The sequence below is a fragment of the Pipra filicauda genome, unplaced genomic scaffold (assembly GCF_003945595.2).
Source record: "Pipra filicauda isolate LSUMZ 115617 unplaced genomic scaffold, ASM394559v2 scaffold53_size3534045_pilon, whole genome shotgun sequence".
Classification (NCBI taxonomy): domain Eukaryota; kingdom Metazoa; phylum Chordata; class Aves; order Passeriformes; family Pipridae; genus Pipra; species Pipra filicauda.
Genome location: NW_024104687.1, coordinates 1,065,736 through 1,088,135, shown reverse-complemented (window position 1 = coordinate 1,088,135; position 22,400 = coordinate 1,065,736). Strand labels below are relative to the sequence as shown.

General features: G+C 45.8%; 1 protein-coding gene and 1 long non-coding RNA gene across 3 annotated transcripts in view; both read right to left on the bottom strand.

The window, feature by feature from the left end:
* Positions 1–14,703, bottom strand: part of GRK5 (G protein-coupled receptor kinase 5) — a 156,501-nt gene extending 141,798 nt beyond the window's left edge. The window contains exon 1 of the mRNA XM_027746477.2: positions 14,567–14,703. Coding sequence (XP_027602278.1) covers positions 14,567–14,618 — 52 coding nt within the window. The 5' untranslated portion in view covers positions 14,619–14,703. The remainder of the gene's footprint in view (positions 1–14,566) is intronic.
* Positions 14,704–16,391: 1,688 nt separating this feature from the next.
* On the bottom strand, positions 16,392–21,932 carry LOC114001368. Of its 2 annotated transcripts, XR_005565780.1 has the most exons (3): positions 19,305–21,932; positions 17,605–17,658; positions 16,392–17,371 (listed from the first exon to the last, which is right to left on the bottom strand). It is a non-coding gene; the product is annotated as an uncharacterized LOC114001368 (long non-coding RNA). The 2 variants fall into 2 exon arrangements; XR_003545531.2 differs by having other exon boundaries at positions 17,605–21,932.
* Positions 21,933–22,400: the final 468 nt, after the last annotated feature.

The following is a 22,400-nucleotide window of genomic DNA, read 5'->3' as shown; positions in this document are numbered from 1 at the left end:
CTTCTTTTGAAATAAAAGAAATATACGCTTCATGCAGAAGATCAAGACAGTGCAATAAGACAGGAGCTGTTGGGAAGATCACCAGAAAGCTGCATCAAGCCAAAGAAAGCTTCTTTCTGACACTGAAAAGAATGAATAAAAATTAAAAGACCTGAGGTTACAGGAAGAAGGGGGAAGTCATTCCCCTTCCCTCAAATCAAAAGTGAGGTACAGCATCAAACTAAGCATTCAGCAATCAAAGCTGGGGGATGGAGTTAGTGCCTCACACCAAGGAGTACTTTCCAGAGTGCAACCCCCTGAAATAAGCTGGTAGAAAAGGAGGGGCATGTCAGTTGTGGCTCCTTTTGTATTGTTATTGCTGATTACAGCAAGTGTATCAAGCAGGATTTGTGGTGATGGCTTAAAATAAAAGAGATTAATATTTTATACAGTAAGAGTGTCATGAAGACATGCCAAAGTATGGACAAAACATGCAAACAAAAATGCAACTGTGGCCACTTTTAAAAATCTCTTTAAGAGCTGAATTTGTACCACTGAATAGTGCCATGGAGTGCAGTGGCATTATTCTCAGACTAAGACAAAGAGTGTGAGATCCTAGTCGTAAAATTAATAGCTGTGTTTACAAAGCCTTTAAGATGCTGCCTATTTTTATTCAGTGAATCATTGCCCTTCTTTACAAAGTATATTTCATTAATCTTAGCAATGCACTCAAATCTCAGTGGAGTTGCTCTGCTTACATACCAAATCTGATGTTCTAAGTCTAAACTATTTGTCACAGTATTCAACTTTAATAAAAAGTGTATTTATTGGAAGACACCATTTCCTCACATTCTCCTAAATCAAAACAACCAATTCCTGTCAAGCTATCTCTCCCTCTTCCCCCTCCCTGGAGGAGAACAGTAAGATTTATGAAAAGCAAAATTCACTTCTGTGTAAGATTATGCAATCCTAAAAATTAGCTTTGTCCTCCGGCTGGACTTCATCTACTAAGATAAATGAAACTTCATCTGCAATGAGATATTAGAGGAGTTACTACATCACTTGTTGTGTTTTTTAAAACATGGTCACTGTGATTTGCAATCAGTGCAGATGAAAAGATAATGGCAATAGTGCAGGTCTATGTCAGAGAAGCATCTGCAGATCTCATCACATTTTTAATGAAACAAGCAAAACCTCCTTGAAAAACAGTCTTCCAACAATTATCTGCTGGAATTAGGCATTGGGTCCTCTAAGTGCTTATACAAAATGTGACTTTCTTTACACAAGCAGACAAGAGGCTGGGAAGTGAAGCATTTACTTTTGCTGATGAACAAGTGCTCAAATCACCTCTGTCAACAAACTGCTCACCTTATGGGACTATTCATGTCTGAAATTTACTCTTTGCTTCAGTGTTTGTAGGATGGCACTTCAGCTGACACCTGCACCAGCAGATCCACCCAGGCAGCACTGCAGCCTTCTACATTCCCTCGTCCAAGGTGTGATGCTGCATCCAACATCTGAGAGAGAACTGAGCATGGAGACGAATAAAGGGCAGAGATCAAAGCTCTGCTGCCTGCCCTCCTCAGTATCTGGCCCCAGAAAAATGCCAGACCTCTCACATTTGGCTCTTCCCTGCAGAGAATGTGCATTTTAACAGAGCTTATTGTCCAATATTTAACTCCCTATTTGATTTCCTTCTCAACTCATTGTATCTAAAAACTGAAATATATTTAAAAAAAAAAGAAATTCACTAAGTATGTTTGAAAATTTAGGCCAGGGATTCTGAACAAAAGCATGCTCTGTCCTCACCTTGTAAAATATTTCTGGGCTTTTACACAAGCTTCATGCCTTCACACAGCTGGTAAACGTTTGCTCAAAAATATATTCCAACAATCCCTCTGCAAAGGATTTGTAACATATAGACTTGAGCTTCAGCTGGGCAGGGTCATTTACATAGCACATCCAGAAATTGTAAAAAGCTGCCTTCTGCTTGTTTCAACCTTTGCAATTACCAGTTTGTTTATACCAACCCACCACACGGAGGTCTTAGAGAGGTCACCCAAGAAATAATATATTTCCCTAACTGCTTTCCCAGTTATGCTCACAGAGCCAGAGTTTGCTTCCTTCACTTGACTCCACCAACAATCCCAGTGTCGTGGTATTATTCAACCCGTGAGCTGCTAATAAGCAAGGATAAATTATTAGCAACCTGAAACCATGGCAAGGTTAAACATTGACATGTTGGGCAGGCATATTACACCATCACTTTTGGGCAACCTGTGTGCAGTGCAAGCACAGCAGGGCTCTACCTGTGCCACACACACTGGCAGCTGTTTGCAGCCTCTGGTATTTATGACACACAGAAAAGAGGGACATGTTCCCCGTGAGAGCTGGAGGCAAACAGCATCCCAAAAAAGGAAGAGAAAACAATATGCTGGATCCATCAAAGATTGTTACTTCATAGACTTTTCACAGCCAAATAAACATTTTGCAGCTGGAGGTCTGCGTGAGCCAGAATAACAAATGTCCCGAGACCTGCTAGAGATTTCAGACTAGGCTGCCTGATGAAAGAGGTTCATCCTGTGCATGCATGTGTGGACAGAGGAGAATATTTAGTGTTCAGGTCCTTAAGGATAATTACCTGAAAGTACCTTTTTTCTTCTTTTTTTTTTGTCCCATGATTGGCAGGGGTTGGGGGCAGGATGGAAGATTTGGGTTGGGTTTATTTTTAATGTGACCAGTGGCCTACTGGCAGGTATCACTCTGCTCTGGGCATTAGAAGTGATCACTGACCTTACAACAGCCCCAGATGGTCAAAGATGTGATGGGTAAATTCAAGCAGTGCCCATTTTAACGGTGTTCACCTGGGACCTCATCCTTCAGCCCTTGGTGCAACCCTGATTTCTTTGCCAGTCCTCAGTTGTCTCGGGAATGGCTCCTTCAAACACTGCCATCAGCTGGCAAATTCCTACATCTCTCATTCACAGGTTTTCCCTTTGCCTCTCCACCCCTGGAAGGAATAGGTTGTAGTCAAAGCTGCCTGGGCAGGTGGATTTTGACCCTTTTGAACATTGGGGTTTTTTGGCAGTGACCTTCACCAACAATTCTTAAGAACCTAACTGTTTCTAGAGAGGAGACCTTGTTGTGAGCCAGCAGCAGCTGACAAGATGGAAAATCAGGGATAAGGATTTGCCAGTGGAGCAAGGCTGCTTGCAGGGTGCCACAGATATCTGCAATAGAACTCAGACTATTCTGTGTATTTATAAATGGTCTGGAAAAAAGATAAATAGCAAGATGGCATCTGCTGCCAAGATGAATTTCTTCAGGACAGCTGTAACAAAAAAAAACAACCTGTGAAGAGTTGCAGGAGTATGTTGCAGTATTGAATCACTCAGAAGTTAGGAGGAAAAAAATGCTCTATTCTGTGTTAGACAGCACAGTATTGCACATGAAGGAAAACAACTCTTGCTATATTCACCAAACAGTGGGCTCCAAATTAAACATTACAGCTCAGGAGACAAATTTCTGAGGTCACTGTTGGTAGGCCCAGTAATGAATACTTGTGGCAGTAGGGGAAAAAAGCAAACAAACATCAAGTTAAGATGGTGAACAGAATAAAGGACACAGTGGTCAGCATGGCTGTGCCACTGCCCACACCCAACATGTAGCTTTGGTCACCCATTTCAAAAAGGACACAGAGTTAGAGATGCAAAGGGAGAGAGAGAGACTTGGACCTCTCTGCCTGGAGAAAGACTATTTAGGAGATGTGATAAAGGATAAACCATGGATGGTCTAATAGAAATTAGGGCAGAAGCAACGATATTAACATGTTAAAAAAAATAAAAACCGAACCAACACAACAAAAAAACAGAAGTATTTGATTGATTTGCGGATGATTCCCTTTCTTTCCCCTCCAAGACACTTCCACATCTTCACAAAGACTGCTTTCTGAGGTTGCCAGAACACAAGTCATACGTGGACCCAGAGTCCCTCATGAAGTGCACATGTGAGGAAGCTTGCATGCCTTTGTTACGTGATGCAGCTCATGGCCACAGGAAGCTGCTCAGGCCAAAATCAGAAACGTGGTCCAAAAAATGGATTAAATAAATTCATAAAGGATAGATCCCTTTATTAAGTACCAAGGGGAAAAGGGGAAAGCCACCTTCTGCTCAGGAAGTCCCAGGAGTGGGAGGTTGAAGAGATCAGCTTGGGGAAGGATTGTTCTATCCACGCCTTTCCACAGGCACCTGCTGCTCCTCACTGTCAATCAATGAGATGTGACAAGAAGGACCTTTACTTCAGTTGCTTTTCTGTTCTTTTACCAGCTCTCCAAACCAGGGAGATAAAGTTTTGTTGTTTTTTTTTTTTTAATTCCTGAACCATTCCTATGTCTCTCATTCAGCAAAGAGTGAAAGGAGATGCACACTGAATGACAAGGCTCCCTGGGCAGGTGTGTGGTAACCTGGAGAGAACCCTCCATCATGTGGAAGTCAGCTGGATAGTTCTTCCTAAAGCTCTGCTGCTGGTGGAATAAACAAAGCACAAACTTTCCCAGATGTGAGCTTCATGAGGGATTCTCAGTCAACGTATGATTTATAAATTTGGCATCCTCAGAAAACACAAAATCATGATTCAAAGATGGAATGTGGATGTGGAATTTCTAAGGAGGGAGACAGAAAGGGTTTATTCATAGATTAGTCCCAACTCCTGTATTTGTAAGCTTTTTTCACTGCTTCCAAATGTTGCACTGGGCAACAGCTCTTCCTCTCACAGTAAGAAGATTAAAGCTGAGTGTCCAGATTCTCTTAATTTTCCGTAACTCTTAGCCAAGTAAAATCTCCTCTGCAAAGCTTGCACAGGGTGAACAGTTGCATTTTTGCACCATGCAACAAAAGAGGAGAGGTAGGTTGTTCCACTGATTTCTGCTGGAGAAAGGTTTGCCATGCAAGCAGCAAGATCTCCCCTACAGAAAGCAACCCTATTGATTTCCAGAGTGCTTCTCTCTCCTCCTTCATAGAGACCCTGAGCACTGGGAAAATAAATAAATAAACTCTACAACAACCAACACTAAAGAACATGGAAGAAGGCACATTGCCTGAAAGAAATTACCAATGTAACCTTCATCCCCAGGAAGAAACAAAATCCAGCCTAAGAGGGAACAGGAAAGAAAGCAATGGGAAGATGAAATCAGCACACACCTACGACACAATTGAATGGAAAGCATTAAACAGCACCAGTACAAATAGATATGGATATATATCTTCAACAGATATTCTGGCAACCTTGGCTAAATGATGATTTAGCCTGGCATCCATTCTTTCCAACTCATCTGCTTGTTAAAGGTGTCAGTTCCCTTGCACTGCCTACAGGAATATTTTGACAGAAGTGTCACAGAGGACTCGTTGGTGCTGTTTTCACTTGGCATCATTGACATTTCCCCTTTGTTTTTGGAACTCCTCTTCTTTCAGCTGCATTTCTCTCTTTTTTTTACCTGTTTTTTTTCCCCCCACAAGATGAGATCTTCCATCAATGCCTTCTGCAGATGCTGCCAAGTGAACACAACTGTAATGTCACAGAGTGTCTCCATTCTCCTGGCAGGTAATCCCCTTTCCTGGGACACACTAGAAGGATAGATAGAATTGGGGGAGCACACTGAGGCAGGCAGAGCCTAAAGCTTTCATTGGAGATACAGACTTCTTATAGAGTCATGTAGGTCTCCCATAACACATGCACAGAGGGGGGAAAAAAGAGCCTTGTCACACAGACTAAACACTGACTAAAGAGCAACCGAGGATAATACAAGAGTGAAAACACACACAGCCTCACATGTGGCCAGGAAAGCCACATTTAATCCAAACTAATTAAGTGTGTTTTAAACAGCACATCAAAGACTTCTCAAATTCAAAGGTGGTGTCAGAAAGAGAGGGCAAGGAAAATAAACGAGACAGATTAGAAAAGTGGGAAGAACAAAATATGGGAATTTCGATCTAGAAAAGTTCAGACTGCTGCAACAAAGAGAGGAAACAAAATCATCCAGATTTATTCACTGGGAGAACGATGCTAGGAAAAAGGGATTGGTCCAGGAGCTTTGGGAGCTGGTAAACAACATCCAGGAAGTCATTGTTCTACACACCCACACAAGATAAAGATTGGCTCCCTGAGCAGTGAAGAAAAAGAGATATTGTACCAAAAATATGGTAACTTCTAGAACTTGTAACACAACCTCAGCCTACCAGGAAAAGCCAGGCTCATAGTGAAATCATGCATTCAATGGGGCCCAAGAGAATATTCAACCAAGGCAGAAAATAGCTGCTGCAGCTTATTAACTGCCTCCTTGGCATCCTCGGGACAACAGGGAGCCCCACGAGCAACCTCACTGCTGGAAAGTACTCAAAATACCCTGATGAAATCCCCTCTGGGGTGCTGCCTCTTCTCCAGGGCCCCTCCCCACCTGAGCAGCTATTTTGGCTGATTTTGAGGTGGGGCAGGGTGAGGAGCTGGTTCAGATGGCAAAGCCAAGTCCACCCTGAGGCACCCACCACGAGGAAGGAACTTGTCCTGAGGACTGGCTGCCCAAAACCTCAGGTGTGCCATCCAAGCCAACAGAAGGAAAGAACAGAACCTGCTAAACTTGGCGAGATTATAACTGATGAGGATCAGAAAGTACCTGAAAAAAAATAAAATGGAAACTGTACAAAAGGGATTATATGAGTAAAGGAGATTTGAGTAAGGAAAATTTCACCAGGAGAAAAATCAAAATTTCTTGGGCTCATAAAAAAAAATTCTAGGGAGACATAAGTGGGGTAATTTTTACATCAAAACTGTCTGCTACTTTAAAAAGTACATGGCAGACAAGGGAGAAAATGATGCAGTAGGCCTTTCCCAATGGCTTCCAGTAGGTTCCCTTTAGTTCTGCCTGTGTGGCTTTGCTGTGGCTGATCCCCCAGCACAGACAAGCTGCATTCCCAACCCACAGCACTCCCCCTGTGAACTCCATGGGACTACTCACGCATAGCAAACGCATCCCTAGGGGCTGGAAATGATGGATACAGAAACTTTTCAGCCTGGGCTGTGCCACGGAGAAGTTGGCTGTGAGTGACTGTTTCACAGACACCCACCCGGAGCACCTGTGTGTGAGTTCCTGCTCCCTTTAGCCTGCCCTTCTCCCCTGAATAAATGCTTCTGACAGTTTCTTAACTGCATCCAAAGAGACATTATATGAACTGGAAGCAGCTGTGCCAGTTGTACAGACTTCACAGCCCCATCCATCTTCCCCCTCACCTGTGCTTTCTTCCATCCTTTCATTTTTAACGGGCAACTTCATGCAATTTTTTTAATTAAGTAAAATGCCCATCAGCTTTGCAATATTTTCTTTAGAATGTTTACTTTAATTTTGATTTCCCTGCTTAATCTTTTCTCACAAAGCTGTATGCATTTTTAAATTTTCCAAGGAAAATAATTACAAAGATAATCCAGCTGAGTGTAATCAAACTGCAGGGTTCTTTGTTTTTCTGGCCTTTTAATTTAATTTCACGTCCTGTGGTCTCAAAGAAATATTAGGATTATATCATCTTGTTATTGTTTAGATCACGTGCCAGTAAAAATAAGGAACAACTGATTCTCTTCTTACCCACTGCCACACAGAAAACTCATACAGCACACAGAACATTTTCAAAATAGAGATGCAGGGGAAGACCTCATAGATGAGCATGAGTTAGAAAACCTTACTCTCACTTTTCTACCCAGAACCCTTGTTTATTTGGTAGGATTTGATTAATATTTTATAAAGATGGTAATTGCTTTCATAAAACAATTTGCTTTTAAACTTTTCCAATGCACCAGTATGGATCCTGATGTGATTTTGTGGATATTTTAACCATGGAAATAATTCCACTGGCTTCAGCACCACTACTTGCACTGAAATAAGAGCTTCAGCAGCTTTCTTTGGATCAATAAAAACCAGAAGTCATTCACAGAGTAACACTGGAAAAACAGTGGAGAGAAGGATCAGTCACATGCCTTAGTATGTAAGGTCAGCCAAGCAACAAAAATATGTCTCAACATATGCAAGAGGACCCTGCCCACGTCCTAGCAGTCAGTTTATGGGGATCAGAGCACATCTGTATTAAGTCTGAATTCACAGCTTGGGCTTCAGACCCTTCTCTGCAGGTACCAAAGTCCTCAGCACACCGATCTTCACCTTTTGAGTTGGGGAAGGAGAGATCCTGAGCAGATTCCAGCTAGAAAAGGGTCTCATCTGCCAAGAAGTCAGACTGAAACAATGCAGGTGTGAGGAGTTTGTTGAGTGTTTTTTCCAGCAGTAACCCATTGTACTGTCCACAGGCACGAAGGAAGAAGGAAATAATTCCAGCCACCAAACAGGTATAACATACCCCCGGGGCCTAAAAACAGCCAGGTCAGAGCTGCTGAATTCCTCTTAAGCTGTTTCTTCTTCATTGCCTTCAAAATGGGGCAGCACAGCCCCATCCACCAACTCCCTGGGGACAGAGACAAGGACACCTGTGGCAGGGCCTGTTTCAGGGTGAGACTGTGGTTGAGGTTTTCATTCTGGAGCTGTTAGTTCTGTCCAAGTGCTGCTGCTCTGGTAACACCCTCAGGAGAGCACCCTAAAACCACCTCTTTTTTGACTAAGATGTTTTTGACTAAGTTATCTCAGAATATTCTTAATTAATACAAAAAAAGCTAGATAGAGTCACAAAGTTATGCCCATAAATACAGAAAATTCTTTTGTGATGGACAATTTGAGCAACACCAAGTTAAGACATTCTCAGAAAAAGAACATACTGATAATGAAGACAGGCAGTCTCTTCCTAGATTTATTATGTTGCACTTGAGGAAAGCAATCCCACCAGATTAATGGAACAGATGTAAGTAGCTCCACTCAAACCTCCATAGTTAACATTTGTACTGAAAGTTTTACTACCTAATAGCTTCAGTATGTTAATAACCTGAGAGATCATCATGGTTCACTACTCAATATTTTTTAAACGCCTACAAACCCAACAAGGTAGAGAGAAATTAGGCCATAACAGTTCCACAGCACACATGAAGGGGTCTAGTCCCATCTCCAGTAATAACATTCAGGTGGAAGAGCTCTTGGTTTCTCCAGCATTGCCACACCCCAAGATGTGCCCACAGCTGCAAACTGGCTACAGGGACAACCCCAGAACAGAGAGTCCACCAAGGGCACGGCTACAGCACCTCCAACTTGCTCTGCATCAGCCCTTCTATACAAAAAAACCAACCACAAGGAAAGACATTTCAAGCCAGCTCTACACACACACACATTTGTTCTAAGCCAGGTATGGCTACAGAACTAATTCCCTTCTGTAAAAACAGATTTTGAAGTCTTTCGAACTTACACATTCTTTTCACCAAGGCCTGAAAAATCCTGTTTTCTGAATTTCCTCGATTAAAATACAATGAAATATTCTTGACTCCTCTGGATACTTTTTTCCCCCCCAGAAAGAAATGGTTACAGGCTTGAAAAGGAATCTAATTTTTTTAAACTGCTGCTTGAAAGCAGCATGGCATATCTGAAGCAATGGCTGAGCCCATTCTTGAAATCATTTTTAAAGCTATTACAATGGTGAGCTTTTCTTGAGCTCTAAAAAGAAAATTAAACTGAGACACCACATGCATACTTCCTCCGCTTACAGAGACAACGTTTTCCTTACAAAGCACTTTGTTTTTATGTCAAGGGATGGAGGAGAGGACCTTATATTCTGCATTCAATGCACTGGTTAATGAAGTTGCCACAATCATATTCTCCATGGGGTTTTGGCTGTCACTACAGACACCTTCTTTCCTTCAAAATATGCTTTTCATTGTTCTACTGCCCTTTTTCCAATTGCTCTGCAGCCAAGTTCTTGGAAAGCAATCACGCTTCTTGTTTAGGATTTATTGCTAGTCTTTTGCCAATGAGGACATACACAAATCTCTCCTCTGATCATCCTGGAAAAGCAAGCTAAAAATACAGCAATTTAGGAACAGGCACATTTTGCATGTTATATGGCATCAGTGTGTCCTCATCAAAAAATTCTGACAGTATAAAAGAAGGTCTCTCCTTTTGGCCAGGCCAATCAAAGGCTCTGCTTGGGTGCCATAAATAAGCTTATTTTAGAATTCCAGCCTACCTAAAAAGGGAAAAAAAGCATTTGCATTGTGTTTTACTGGTTGGAGGATTTTTTTCCTTTCACATGGTAAACTTTGAGCTTTAGAAACTCCAAGTCTGAGAAAAACAATTGTTTATCTTCCAAATTGGCTGCTTTAAAACTAGTAACTAAATTAGGCATCACAGTTCCTATTAAAACTTTTAAGTGGTGACAATTGTCTGTCTGTTTGTACAAACTCGTAAAGGATTTTGCAATTTCAGAGTCAAGCTGTATTTGTGTTTTGAAATGTGTTTCAGGTTGTCTGAGAAAGCTCACACTCCCCAGAAGCTGAAGGTAACAGGAGGGAAGGCTGATCCTATGGCTAGGAAGGAATGGCTCCTGAGGAAGAGTATCCAGGTAATCACCACACCTTGGTCAGGCTTTTCTGACCACGTTGTTTATTTTTCATACAAACATTACAGTTTAATCACCAGCCTCTTTGAAAGGCTTGTCTTTTTATTGGTTTTGACACGCAAGAGGAGATTCAGGACCCCGTGGATATGATTTAAAGCTTCTTTGGATTAGGGCTGGTAAAGTTCCTCTGAAATGTTGGGAGACTCAGTTCTTGGTCTCTCCTGGTTCTTTGTTTCTGATGATGCCCTCTGTCAAACAACCATAAACTGGGAAAATGGACTGGGACTCATTCCCCAACCTGGATTCCCAGCTGGCAGTGTGGTATATCTCCATTATTCCTGGAGAGATGATCCTGGGGCTCAGGCACTGTTGCTGAGACTCAGGAACAAGAAGGCTAATGAACAGAAAGGCCAATGAAATGGCTTTACATTGACAGAGGGCAGGTTTAGAGGGGATATTAGGAAGAAAATCTTGACTGTGAGGGTGGGGAGGCCCTGGCACAGGTTGCCCAGAGAAGCTGTGGCTGCCCCATCCCTGGAAGTGTCCAAGGCCAGGTTGGACAGGGCTTGGAGCAACCTGGGCTAGTGGAAGGTGTCCCTGCCCACAGCAGGGGAGTGGAATGGGATGAGCTTTAAGGTCCTTTCCAACCCAAACTGTTCTCTGATTCTATGAAGATCCAGATAAATGTTTCACCACCTCATAATTTGGGATTCTTACTCAGCCCAAAATGACTGCAATTGTTATTATTTTGATTTTCTTTTTATGACTCTCATCTTTCTTGTCTTCCTTCTCTGCTTATTCTTTTCCCCAGGCAACATGAGATAGTTCCCAAATACCTACTTGGTTCCCATAATTAAACCAGATGTATTTTCTAGTCAGTCCAAAAAGAGAGTAGTGATTTGTGAAATGGGATTTTGCATTCAAGAAATGAGAAATTATAATTGAAGAAACAGCATAAATTCAAGCTTAATAAATAATGAATGAACTTTCAAATGCAATAAAACTCCATTTTTTGCATGTTCAGACTGGCAGACTTCTCAGTAAATTATCTGTAATTTTGTGTCAAAAGCCTCATATTCTGCAAAAGTATTAAAATTTCCTGAAATTTATTCTCTGCTCAAAATTATTCACTGAAATACATTTTTGTATGTGAACTGCATTTACTCTTTTTGTTGCTCTAATAAGATTACTCATGTATGACATGGCATCATTTAATTCTGGGTGTGCTTCTCATTGTGATCATCAGATTCAAGTGCAAGTATTTGCATAACAGTTATAAAACTTGCCTCCTGGTATTTCAGCTAAAAAGCTCACTTTCCATCGGGGTGAAGGAACTTACAAAAGAGACCACGGGGGGGGGGGGGGGGGGGGGGGAAGTCGCTACCAAGGCCAAAGCAAAGGAATTGCAAAATTTAAACCAATATTTGCTATAAAACATTTGTGGTGGTCATTCAGCCCTCCTTCTGATTCCCTCATAAACGTCCACACTGCTGGACTTTACATTGCAGGTCTACCTGAATGTCCTTTTGAAACCAACCTGAAATTTCCCTTTTGCTGCTGACAACGGCTTTGTGCTCCCCTTGCAATTGTGACGAAACTTCTGCTTTTACTAACGTCTGCAGAGTAGATCCCACCATTTTCCTTCTTCTGACATTAAGCACCAAGCAGTTGAGCTTTTACTTTTGACTTAACAAGTGGAAACACACATGCACATACTTGGCTTTGGCTACATGTTCACCCAGCTAAATCTATTGATGGAGTCTGCAGGACCTGGAACAAACTTATTTTTGGATACCATAATCCTCAATATATTAACTTGCTTTTACTCCTGGTCTTCCATATGCTGTCTGTCTTCTTCATCTCCAGTGACAACCACCTACATTACTCCCTGCAAATTTTAAAACCACTTTACTCACAGCACCTGGCAACAATAACTAAAAGTGTGGCAACACACTCAATGCAGGTGTAACACTTGTGGCTCTGACAGCACTTGCCCTTTGTTCTTCATTTAAGAAGATTTCGCATCCCCTCTAAAAAAGCTTTAAAAATAAATTAGCACCAGGCCTCCAAAAAATGTTGTTGGAGGTTCATACATGGTTTAAAGAACAGTTGGAATGCAGTTTGGAGTAAATCTTGATAATTTTCTGCCTTTTGGATTATAGCTAACGGCTTCTTTAATAAGACTTTAACATAATAAGACTACATTACTGTAACCATCTTCCTGAGGATGGTAGAAAAAGACTGTAAAACCGAGTGGCACAATTAAAATTACTTGCAAAATATTGTCTCTCTGTGAATAACACACAATAACTGTAATTAATACCAGTCCTTTAAAGTATTCTTAAAGTCTACCGAAATCTAAACCAGCGTTGTATGGCTGGTAGCAACAACTGCATCCTAAACAATATTAAAAATTACAACAGAAGATAAAAATTCTCCTTCAGAAGTCAGAAAGGTATAATTCACCCATCTGCTGAATGGGATAACACCTTTGCCCTTAATATCTGTAGAGCTTCTTTGGGAGGATCTCAGGACTTTACTCTTTAGCTAAGCCTCGCAAGTTCAACAGCCCAGGAGTTATATAAACATTATTTTACAATTTGAACTATTTTCCCAGCAAAAGGAGCGGTCCAGGGGAGGACTATCTGAGCGACCTCTTCTGCGAAATGAATGCTGCCTTACTCGTACTTCCACAGCTTCAGGAGCGACCGAAGCCTAAAGCCCACCCAAGCCGTGCCCAGCCACGCTCGCAGGCAGCTCCAGCACTCGGGAGGACAGCGGAAAACAGGCTGCAGGTTGTACGGCACCTAAAATCGCCCAGTCTAGCAAGTGCTTTCAGCGAAGAAAGCCTGAGCAAGGGCTTGGAAAAATGCCTTATTTTAAGCAGTAAGCAAGTAAATAAATACAAACACAAAACCGGGTTGGAACAGACAGAAAGCGCTCGCGTCTTGGCAGCGATGCCGCATCCGTAGGACGTGTTGCTTAACCGGAGGGGGTTGGAACAGACAGAAAGCGCTCGCGTCTTGGCAGCGATGCCGCATCCGTAGGACGTGTTGCTTATGCGTGGCGCTCCCCCTCCAGCCGGAGGGATGCTCCCAGGCGGACGGGGGTTCCGCGGGGAGCCGGGGCGAGCCCTGAGCCCCCGGCCCCGCCGTGCCCAGCGCCCCGCGGCCGCGGGGAGATACCCGCCTGCGCGGGGAGAGGAGACCGCGTCCGCTCCCGACTGGGGGGGAAAGAGCCCCGTGAGCCCGATCCGCCGGCGGTCACTGGGCATCGGCTCTGCGGGAGCTCGGGGGCAGGACGGGGATGCTCGCGGAGCCCGCAGCCGGCGCCCCAGCGTGTTTTCAGGGCGCCGAACGGCGGCGGCTCCGGCATCGCCCGGAGCATCCCATCCCATTCCGTCCTATTCCATCCCATCCCGCTGCCCGACCGCGGCGGCTGCCGCCGGGCACAACCCTCGCCCGGCCACCCCCCGGCTCTCCGGGGCACCCGCTGAGCCCCCCAGCCCCTCTGCCCGGCTCCGGCTGGGGACAAACAGGCTCTCAACAATGGGCATGTTTGCAGCAACATGATCTCACCTAATAACGCCGAATAAGGCAATGACTGCACGGGGAAGCGATACGATCCTGCCGGTCTCACCACACGGCGCGGAAAGCTATTTGCAGATTTGCTAAACCCTTTTGAATGAATGCATCTGCAGCTGACCTTTAACAATAGACGCTGAAATAGCACAATCTGTGGGACCAGATTTGAGGAGGGGGGGCGGGAAGGGGGAAGGAAGAGATGGGTGAATATTGTAATCTCTGCAATCTCATTCACTTCCTTTCCCAAACCCCCGCGCACAGGGAAAAAGCGGTATTTTCCTTTCCACCGTGACTCTGTCTCCAACAAGCCGTTTCTAACACCGGCACAGCCACATGGCACCCCGAAAGCCGCCGCCGGCGGGACCGGCGCGCATCCCCGCCGGTGCCCGCCCGCATCCCGCGGGCACCGCTCCGCGGAGGGGCGACTGCGACAAGGATGCTCCAGCCCCCTCTCCCCTCCCGCCGCTCTCTCACCTTCCCTGGCTTTCAGCAAAACGGTGTTGGCAACGATGTTTTCCAGCTCCATTGACGAGCTCGGGCAGCGCAGGCAGCGGCACTGCAGCAGGACGTCACTCCGAGGTGCGGAGTCTCCGGGCGACCACCCGCCTCCTGCCCCTAGCGCGTTATCCCCCCGCGCATCATCCCCGCCTGCCTCCCCGCTCCCCGGGCGGAGGCGGCGCTCCCCGCACCGCCGCGCCCCGCTACTCCATCCTCCGCCCCGCCGGCTCCCCCGGTGGTTTGAGGGCTCGGGCGCTCCTGCCTCCCTCCCCCGGGGGTGTGGCACCGCGGAGCGGCCCCGCAGCCCCGCGCAGGCGCCGGCCCCCGCCCCGCCGCCGGCTCCGCGGGGCCGGGCACGCCGGGACCTGTAGTCCTGGGGCGGCCCCGCCGCACCCGGCACCGGCTCCGCACCCGCGCAGCGTCCCCGGGGACGGGGAGGGCGAGAGCGCTTGTAGGGACTCGGATAGGGGCCGGACAGAGAGGGCGCGAGTGGGTGTCGGGCGCTGGGGATGCGCGGGATGCGCTGGGATGCGCGGAGCGATGTGCGGAGCGATGTGCGGAGCGATGTGCGGAGCGATGTGCGGAGCTCCCCGCGGCCCCGGTCCCGCCGCAGCCCTGCTGCCGGACGCCACCCGGTGGCAGCGGTCCCGGCCCGGGGCTCCCCTGCCCTGCCCGGGGTCCCCAGGGCTCCCCCGCCCGGGTCTTCGTGCTCGTCACCGCCCCGCAAAGGCTCGTTCCCATGGAAAGGGGTCGCCGACACCCGCAGACTTCTTCCTGCCCCCGCCCCTCTCCTCGGGCCGGGGCACGGGCTTCTCGGCTTTCCTGGGATCTCAAAAGCCCCCCCGGGAAGTACCCGAGGGAATCCCATTTCTGCTGCACTATTGTTTTCACCGTTGCAAGCATCTGTGTGAGACATCAGCCACTTGTGGAAAGTTTGTGAATTTTAAGCGCTGGATTACAACATAAATTCTCTTCTGTCTGTGTAGCACAGATGCTCGTGTCAGCTTGATTCTGATTTTCCTAGCAACGGGGTAGATCGATTCAGCAGGTCAAGCAAAGAAAGGGGATAAAAACGACCCATTACTCCCACTGACACTCTTCCCCCATCTGTATTTGCACTGATTAAATCCACATGAAGTAAATCAAATTAATGTGCACCTTCTTGTAAGTGGAGCATAGACACTAGTTTTTTCTTCTTTTTTTATTGTACCGATCCATTTCCACAGCCAGGCAGAAATCACTTGCAATAGCATAACTTGCAGACTGTCTAGAACACATTTTCTGAATATAGGAAATAAATGGGAAATGCATTTCATGAATAATACCTAGGGCATTAGGGTAAAATTGCTATAATAAATGCCTTTTGTACCTGATTAAGTGCCAAAGGTTTGAACTTTGAAAGTTATTGTGCATAGCGGGCGGCACTGCTTTGTACAGTCTTCCACATCCCTCTCCTTTTGCTTCAGAAAATGTTTGGCCTCCAGAGCTGTGCCATGTTGTGATTACTTTCTCTGTAATGCTAAGTTCTATACAGCAGTAGTTGTGTCTGTAAGTACCGGAAGATTTTTCTCTGATTAAATAATTCTTGAGGGAGAAATTGCTTCCTGGAAACCAGAGCCTTAGCACAGAGAGGAGGCTCCTAAGGACCATCTGCCCTGCCTGTTGTTTGAACACTTCTGTGCAAGCACTGGTGCTTGCTTGTACACAGAAAATTATTCTCAGGCTGTAAGTGCATCTCACATTCCTGCCCAGCCTCCCACTAATGGTCAGCACAAGGACAACACCAACATCACAACATGGCTGATACTGGAAGACAATTTTTATTATACAGAATGTTTTTAACTGCTACAAGAAACTCCTCTTTCCATAGGAAAAATGAAGGCACGTGTCTAAGTGCCCATTTTGTGGAGCACCGCTCACTGCAGCAGCAAGTTCAACTTCTGCTGACAGCAATGGGGCATCACTGTGTCTGCCACATCTCGGGATGAGGCTGCTCAGTGGGGAGGGATTTACCTTCATGGGAGACTCCACAGGGAGCAGTGACTGTGTTTGGTGAGTAACTTTTACAGAGGTGCCTAAATGAAGACAGCAGATCTTGCAGGCCTCAAGTTTGAGCTGCAGTTGGAATTCAGCACGTGCCCCTGACAGCTCTACTGCTCCTCTTTTATCTGATATCTCTGTGTACCTCTAGATGCACAGAGCCATCTGCAGTGTCACCCCCTGGGACAAAAGTATGACTCCAGCATGCCGATGTTGTCCTGTATGCTTTCAAATATTTACTTCTTGAAAAAGTAAATATATTTATCGAAAGAGTTATGACAGGTCTCTCTGGAGTTCGAGAATCCCACGGAGCTACCCAGTGCTCATGAACGGTGCAGCTCCACAGTTCTCCATGATCCTGGCAACCAAAAGGCACAGTTACACAGAAACAGGGGCAGCAATCGAGCTCTGTGTGTGCTGCTGCCACAGGGGTTATTTCTACTCAGCTGGGTGACTTTGCATTGAAATGGAGTCACAGAACTTAAATGTGGCTGAGTGCAGGGAGTGGAAGGCTGAGCTCTGCTCCCAGACTGCTGGGGTTCTGCAATAATATGTTTGTCTCAGTTACACTAAGAGCAGCGATTCTGACCCTGTGTTTATTGGTAAGAACAATGGAGAGGGTTTTCTTCGTGATTCTTATGTTACTTAACAAAATGAAACTCGTTTCTAGTAAATCCGAGCCGATGTGGTGCAACCAGGACATGGAAGGAGGTGTGTTCACCAGCACTGACCTGCACTGCTCTGAAAAACAAAATCAAGATGATCAGTCCTCAGTGCATCTCTCTTTTCTACTGTAGTTTTTTAAGCTGACACATGACAAGGGTCTGCTTCCAGCACTGGCCTGAGATGGATGGCCCCTGTCATGGGTGTGGCCCCCCATGTTCCACCAGAGCAAGTGCCAGTGCACAGACCTTCTTGCCTAAAACTCCATCAGTTGGTCTTTGCAAAACCCACTGCAGCTTTTGGTGTCTTACCTCATGACTTCTTTATAGCTGTTGGTGTCTTCATTTTTGTGTCACCTGGAACATCTGGTTCACAAAACCAACCAAAAAAAAAAAATTAGGAAGAGGTAGATTTATTCATATCCATTTTCTTTTGTGACAATGCTTTAACTTCAAGGCATGTCCACACCTGATTTAGTGGAACCATCAGGTTTTCTGTGAGTGAGGGAGAGGGAAACAGGAGACCTGTAAATCTGTTTCAGTGCTTATCTTATTCCATTCACTGTTATAAACTCCAGTGCTGAAATGCATGGACTCAAAAACAGGGTGGCAGGGAAGGAACACAGGTCCCTTTTGCTGGCCTAAAGCTCCTGATTCAGTGCTTGTTGGGAGAAAAGGGAAAATTTAGTCTGAATCATGTGCAGAAGCAGCCAATTTTAGAAGGGAAAAAAAAAAAAGACAAGCTACCAAAAAAACCCCAATTAAATTCTGAAAAATGTGCTTTCTAAGGTGCTTAATGTGTCTGGTTGTTCTGCTTTTAAATCTCCATCTGAAGTCATTCAGGAAAGGCTCAGAAAAACACCTAAAAGTGCTGAACATCAGGATAAAGAAGGGCTGGCAGCCATCTTTCCTTTATGGGAAAAGAGAGGTTTGTAAACGAAACGCCAACACCGTGCGAGACCCAAATGCATCAGTGCAATAGGAACAGGGAGGCAGCGAGGCAGTGTGATATTCTGAGCCACTCGAAGGATGAGTCATCAGCAGGGTGGGCTCGCACAGCTCCAGCCAGAAACACAGCAGCAACACACCCAGTTTTATCCTGCCACCAGAGAAAAACCACTTGGCCTCAGCACAGCCTGCTTGAAATGCCAGGATAAGACCCCCGGTGAACCAGATGTCAGCAAGGCTTTTGCCTATACTTATCAACTGGAAACATACCCTAACAGCAGCTATCTCCTAAATCCATGCTATAACACACTCAATTAACGCAGTCAAGCCCGTTCATGATTAGCTCTAAGCTGCATTGTGTTTGGAATTGCTTCTGAAACTTATTGCCACAAACGGGCAAATTCTTTCTCCTCCTGCTGAGCTTTGGTATCAGCAGGTGGGAGCACACAGGCCTGTGAGAGCATTTGCAGGCAGCTGGAATATTTTCCAGCGCCTCTGTGTGCAAGGACAGAGGCTGCCATCTACCAACAGCCACGGGGTGATGCATCGTGTTGTCTAAGGAAAACTTTTTGCTTTGGTTTAGATAAAAATTGTTTATCCCTCTGTTGTTTCTTTCCATTTCCAAACCTGTTTTTCAGTTGTGTGTTTCCTCGAGGTAGATCACAAATGATTGTTACAGCACTTGAGCACAGGGATAAAATAACCTTCTAGAAGATGAGTGGATTTTAATTTTTTAAACAAGCAGACAGATGCATCCCATACTCTGCACAGACTCTGCCATTCAGTGACCCATAGCAGCAGATCTGATTGGGGATTTGCTTACCCCTTTCATCAAGGTTGGAGATAAAGGAGCTACTTTTCCTCCAATATTTTGTTGTGTTAATGATGATCTTTCAAAGATCTCTTTAAAAATCTCTCACAAAACAATAATGGTAACAACACACAAGCATTCTCTAGTACTTTGTATCAACAGAGCTTGAAGTTTTTCACGAGAAAGACATAGTTAATTATTTCCAGATAGGAAAGGAGAAGCACAAGTATCCTAAACCAAAGATAACATTTACCTCTCCCATTCAGGTGTCTTATCCACCTTGTACATCAACTTCTCCCTAAAGCCTGCTGAAATCCCTGGAGAGTCCTTCCCCAGCTTCAGGTGTCTCCATTTGAATCAGGCTTAAAGACAGCAAAGGAGACAACCAACAAGATTTGGAAAAAGAGTGCATATGGTGTCACTCGGGAGATTTATTCTGAACTTCTGATGTCAAGAAGAACCAGGTTTAGCAGCTGCTCTAGCCCATGCCAGACCCAGAGCTGAGGGAAAAAATATCAGCTTTTACCAGGTGCGCTTTGGCAGTGACAAGGTCCATCTTCAGACTGTAGAGATGCTCAGTAAAAAGCAAAGTGGAAAATCCCTCCTGTTAAATGGCAGTAGTTCAAGCTTTTGCACAGAGGCCTGAGAAGCTGAATTATACTGCCTTCATAACAAAGCATGAGCAATATTTCCCCACCTGCAAGCCAAGTGTTTAAACAAAGAGTTTTAAACAAATATAACTTTCCGGGGAGGGGGGAAGGACATCGGTTTAGAATACGTTACCTTAGAAGTTGTGAATAATCATGTGTGGATGAGACAGCCATCCTCAGGAAATCCGAGCAATAACCCTTTTCTTGCTGCCACAATGCAGCTCCCACAGCTGAGGGAAAGCAACCACTGAGGCCCAGCCACCCCCGGGCACACAATTTGCTGCCCAGCCCCAGGGGACTCGTCTGGGTGAGCACGTCTGTCCATCGGAGTGATGTCCTGGTGTGCAGGGTTGAACACAGACACGCCATCCTGCACTGCTCTTTAAGGAAATGGCCCAAGGAATGGCTGGTGGTTTTGCTGCTCTCTACCTACAGTCACTGCTCCACAGGTGTCCCGACTCAGCTTCACTGCTCACTGCTCCACTTTCAGCCCTCAGCAGTGGCACAAAGACCTCCAACACCTCTGCCGTGGTCATGACTTTCCATAATTGCTCCTTTCCTCTCCAAATCCAAGGCTGCAGACTATGGCACAGCTCACCCACAGTCTACCTGACATACTTTCTAATGTACAAATAGTTTACTTGCTTCCACTTTTAGGTTTTGAGGGGTTTTTAAGCAAGAATGCCTCTAAATTTTAGGCAACATATGTGCAATTAAACTGAGTAGCTCAGCCAGCCAATGCTCCTTGTTCAGCCAGTGATCTTCCCAGCAGACTCCCAATTCAGCTGGCACTTTTCAGCAGCCCTAGTTTATCAGCAAGAGACAAAACTGAACTTCTCTCTCACAGACCTTCAGGTGTCCCTTAATGAAGCACTAATGAGAAGCAAGGGGTACAGAAGGTTCCTTAACTTAGAGCCTGGTAGTTCACTGACCCAGCGCTGCACTTGTGCACACATGTTCAAATACACACTCAGAGCCTGACAGCAGGTGTTGAGCCTGAAGGGAACAGCCTCAAAATCAAAAGCAACTGTGATGTCTATTTGAATTCAAGGAAACCAATGGATGCAGGAAGCAGTTATACTACTACGCAGGTGGAGCCCACGCTGGGGTATCCATATCCTGTGGTGTCCACATTTTCTTCCCTCTCATGTCACTCTGGCTATAAGAAGGGAAATTGGATCAACTCAGTTTGACTATTTAGATGAAAGAACACACAGAAAGAAGCTAAGAAAAGAAAAACGGACTTTTAGAAGCTGATTTTCAGTATTCTGGGCTGTGCACACTGCTCGTGCTGCTCCAGAGCACATGGCCTAAAACGGGAAGGCAGCTGGCACTTCTTCATGAAGATGATCTCTGTTGCTGCCACCATCAGGCATTCAACAAAAACAGCCTGAGAAAACCTCGTACTGCCCAAGTGACTCTGCTCAAGTAACTCCTTGAGTAAGAGTTGTGGGGGCCTGGGTTTTGACAGCAGACTCTCTGAAAACCACAGCTGCAAGGAAATGAAGTCTTACACATGTCAGGTGTGGTCCCTTCCACAAGCCATACACCTTCCCTGCACTGCTTTCCCTGGCAGGAGATGGGAAGCCTGTAATGGGCATTTGTGACTCTCTTACCTCTTGCAGAGGTAACACACACCCAAACTGCTCTTCCGAGGGATGGACCCATGTGGCTTCACAGGGATGGTCCCTGCAGCCAACTGAACTGGGACAATCCTCAAGGCAAACATAGACACATTCAGGTTAACACAGAGCTGCTGCTGATCACCAGCAGCAACTGCCTGTGAGGGAAATGAGGCAGTGACTTGGGTTTGCATCAGCTCACAGCCAAGAGAAGATGAGCAGGCACATGGCTGGCACACTGTAATTGTTCCATTATGATTAAACAGTTAGGGGCTATGAAGATGGTGAAGGGCCTTGAGGGGAAGCCATATGAGGAGCGGCTGAGGTCACTTGGTCTGTTCAGCCTGGAGGAAAGTGAGGGGAGACCTCACTCCAGTCTCCAACTTCCTCGGGAGGGGAAGAGGAGGGGCAGCACCCATCTCTTCTCTCTGGTGACCAGCGACAGGACCTGAGGGAATGTCATGAGGCTGAGCCAGGGGACGTTTAGGTTGGATATCAGGACCCAGGGAAGTGGTCACGGCACCAAGCCTGTCATAGTTAAGAGTGTTTGGACAATGTCTCGGGCACATTGTGGGATTGTTGGGGTGTCCCGTGAAGGGCCAGGAGTTGGACTTCCATGAGCCTTGTGGGTCCTTCCCAACTCAGAATATTCTGTGATTCTGTAACTATAATCTGAGCGAGTTTAGCGAAGTCTGAGCCAACTGCGTTTGTAAAGTCTGTATCTGGAAGGCTTCTAAGCACAAGCCAGCCTGTACCAGCACACACCAAACCCAGGTCCCAGAGCAACCATCACCACCAGCACCTGAGCACAGCCTGTGCAGCTGAGGGGCTCAGCCCAGGTACAGTACCAGGTACACCTGGAAATGGTGAGGGCACACCTTGAGTGCTGCCTCCAGTTCTGGGCCCCTCAGTGCAGGAAGGTCATTGAGGGGCTGGAGCGAGTTCAGAGAAGGGCAATGGAGCTGGTGGAGGGTCTGGAGAACGTGTTCTGTGAGGAGCAGCTGAGGGAGCTGGGGGTGTTTAGTCTGGATGAAAGGAGGCTCAGGGGAACTTCATCACTCTCTGCAACTCCCTGAC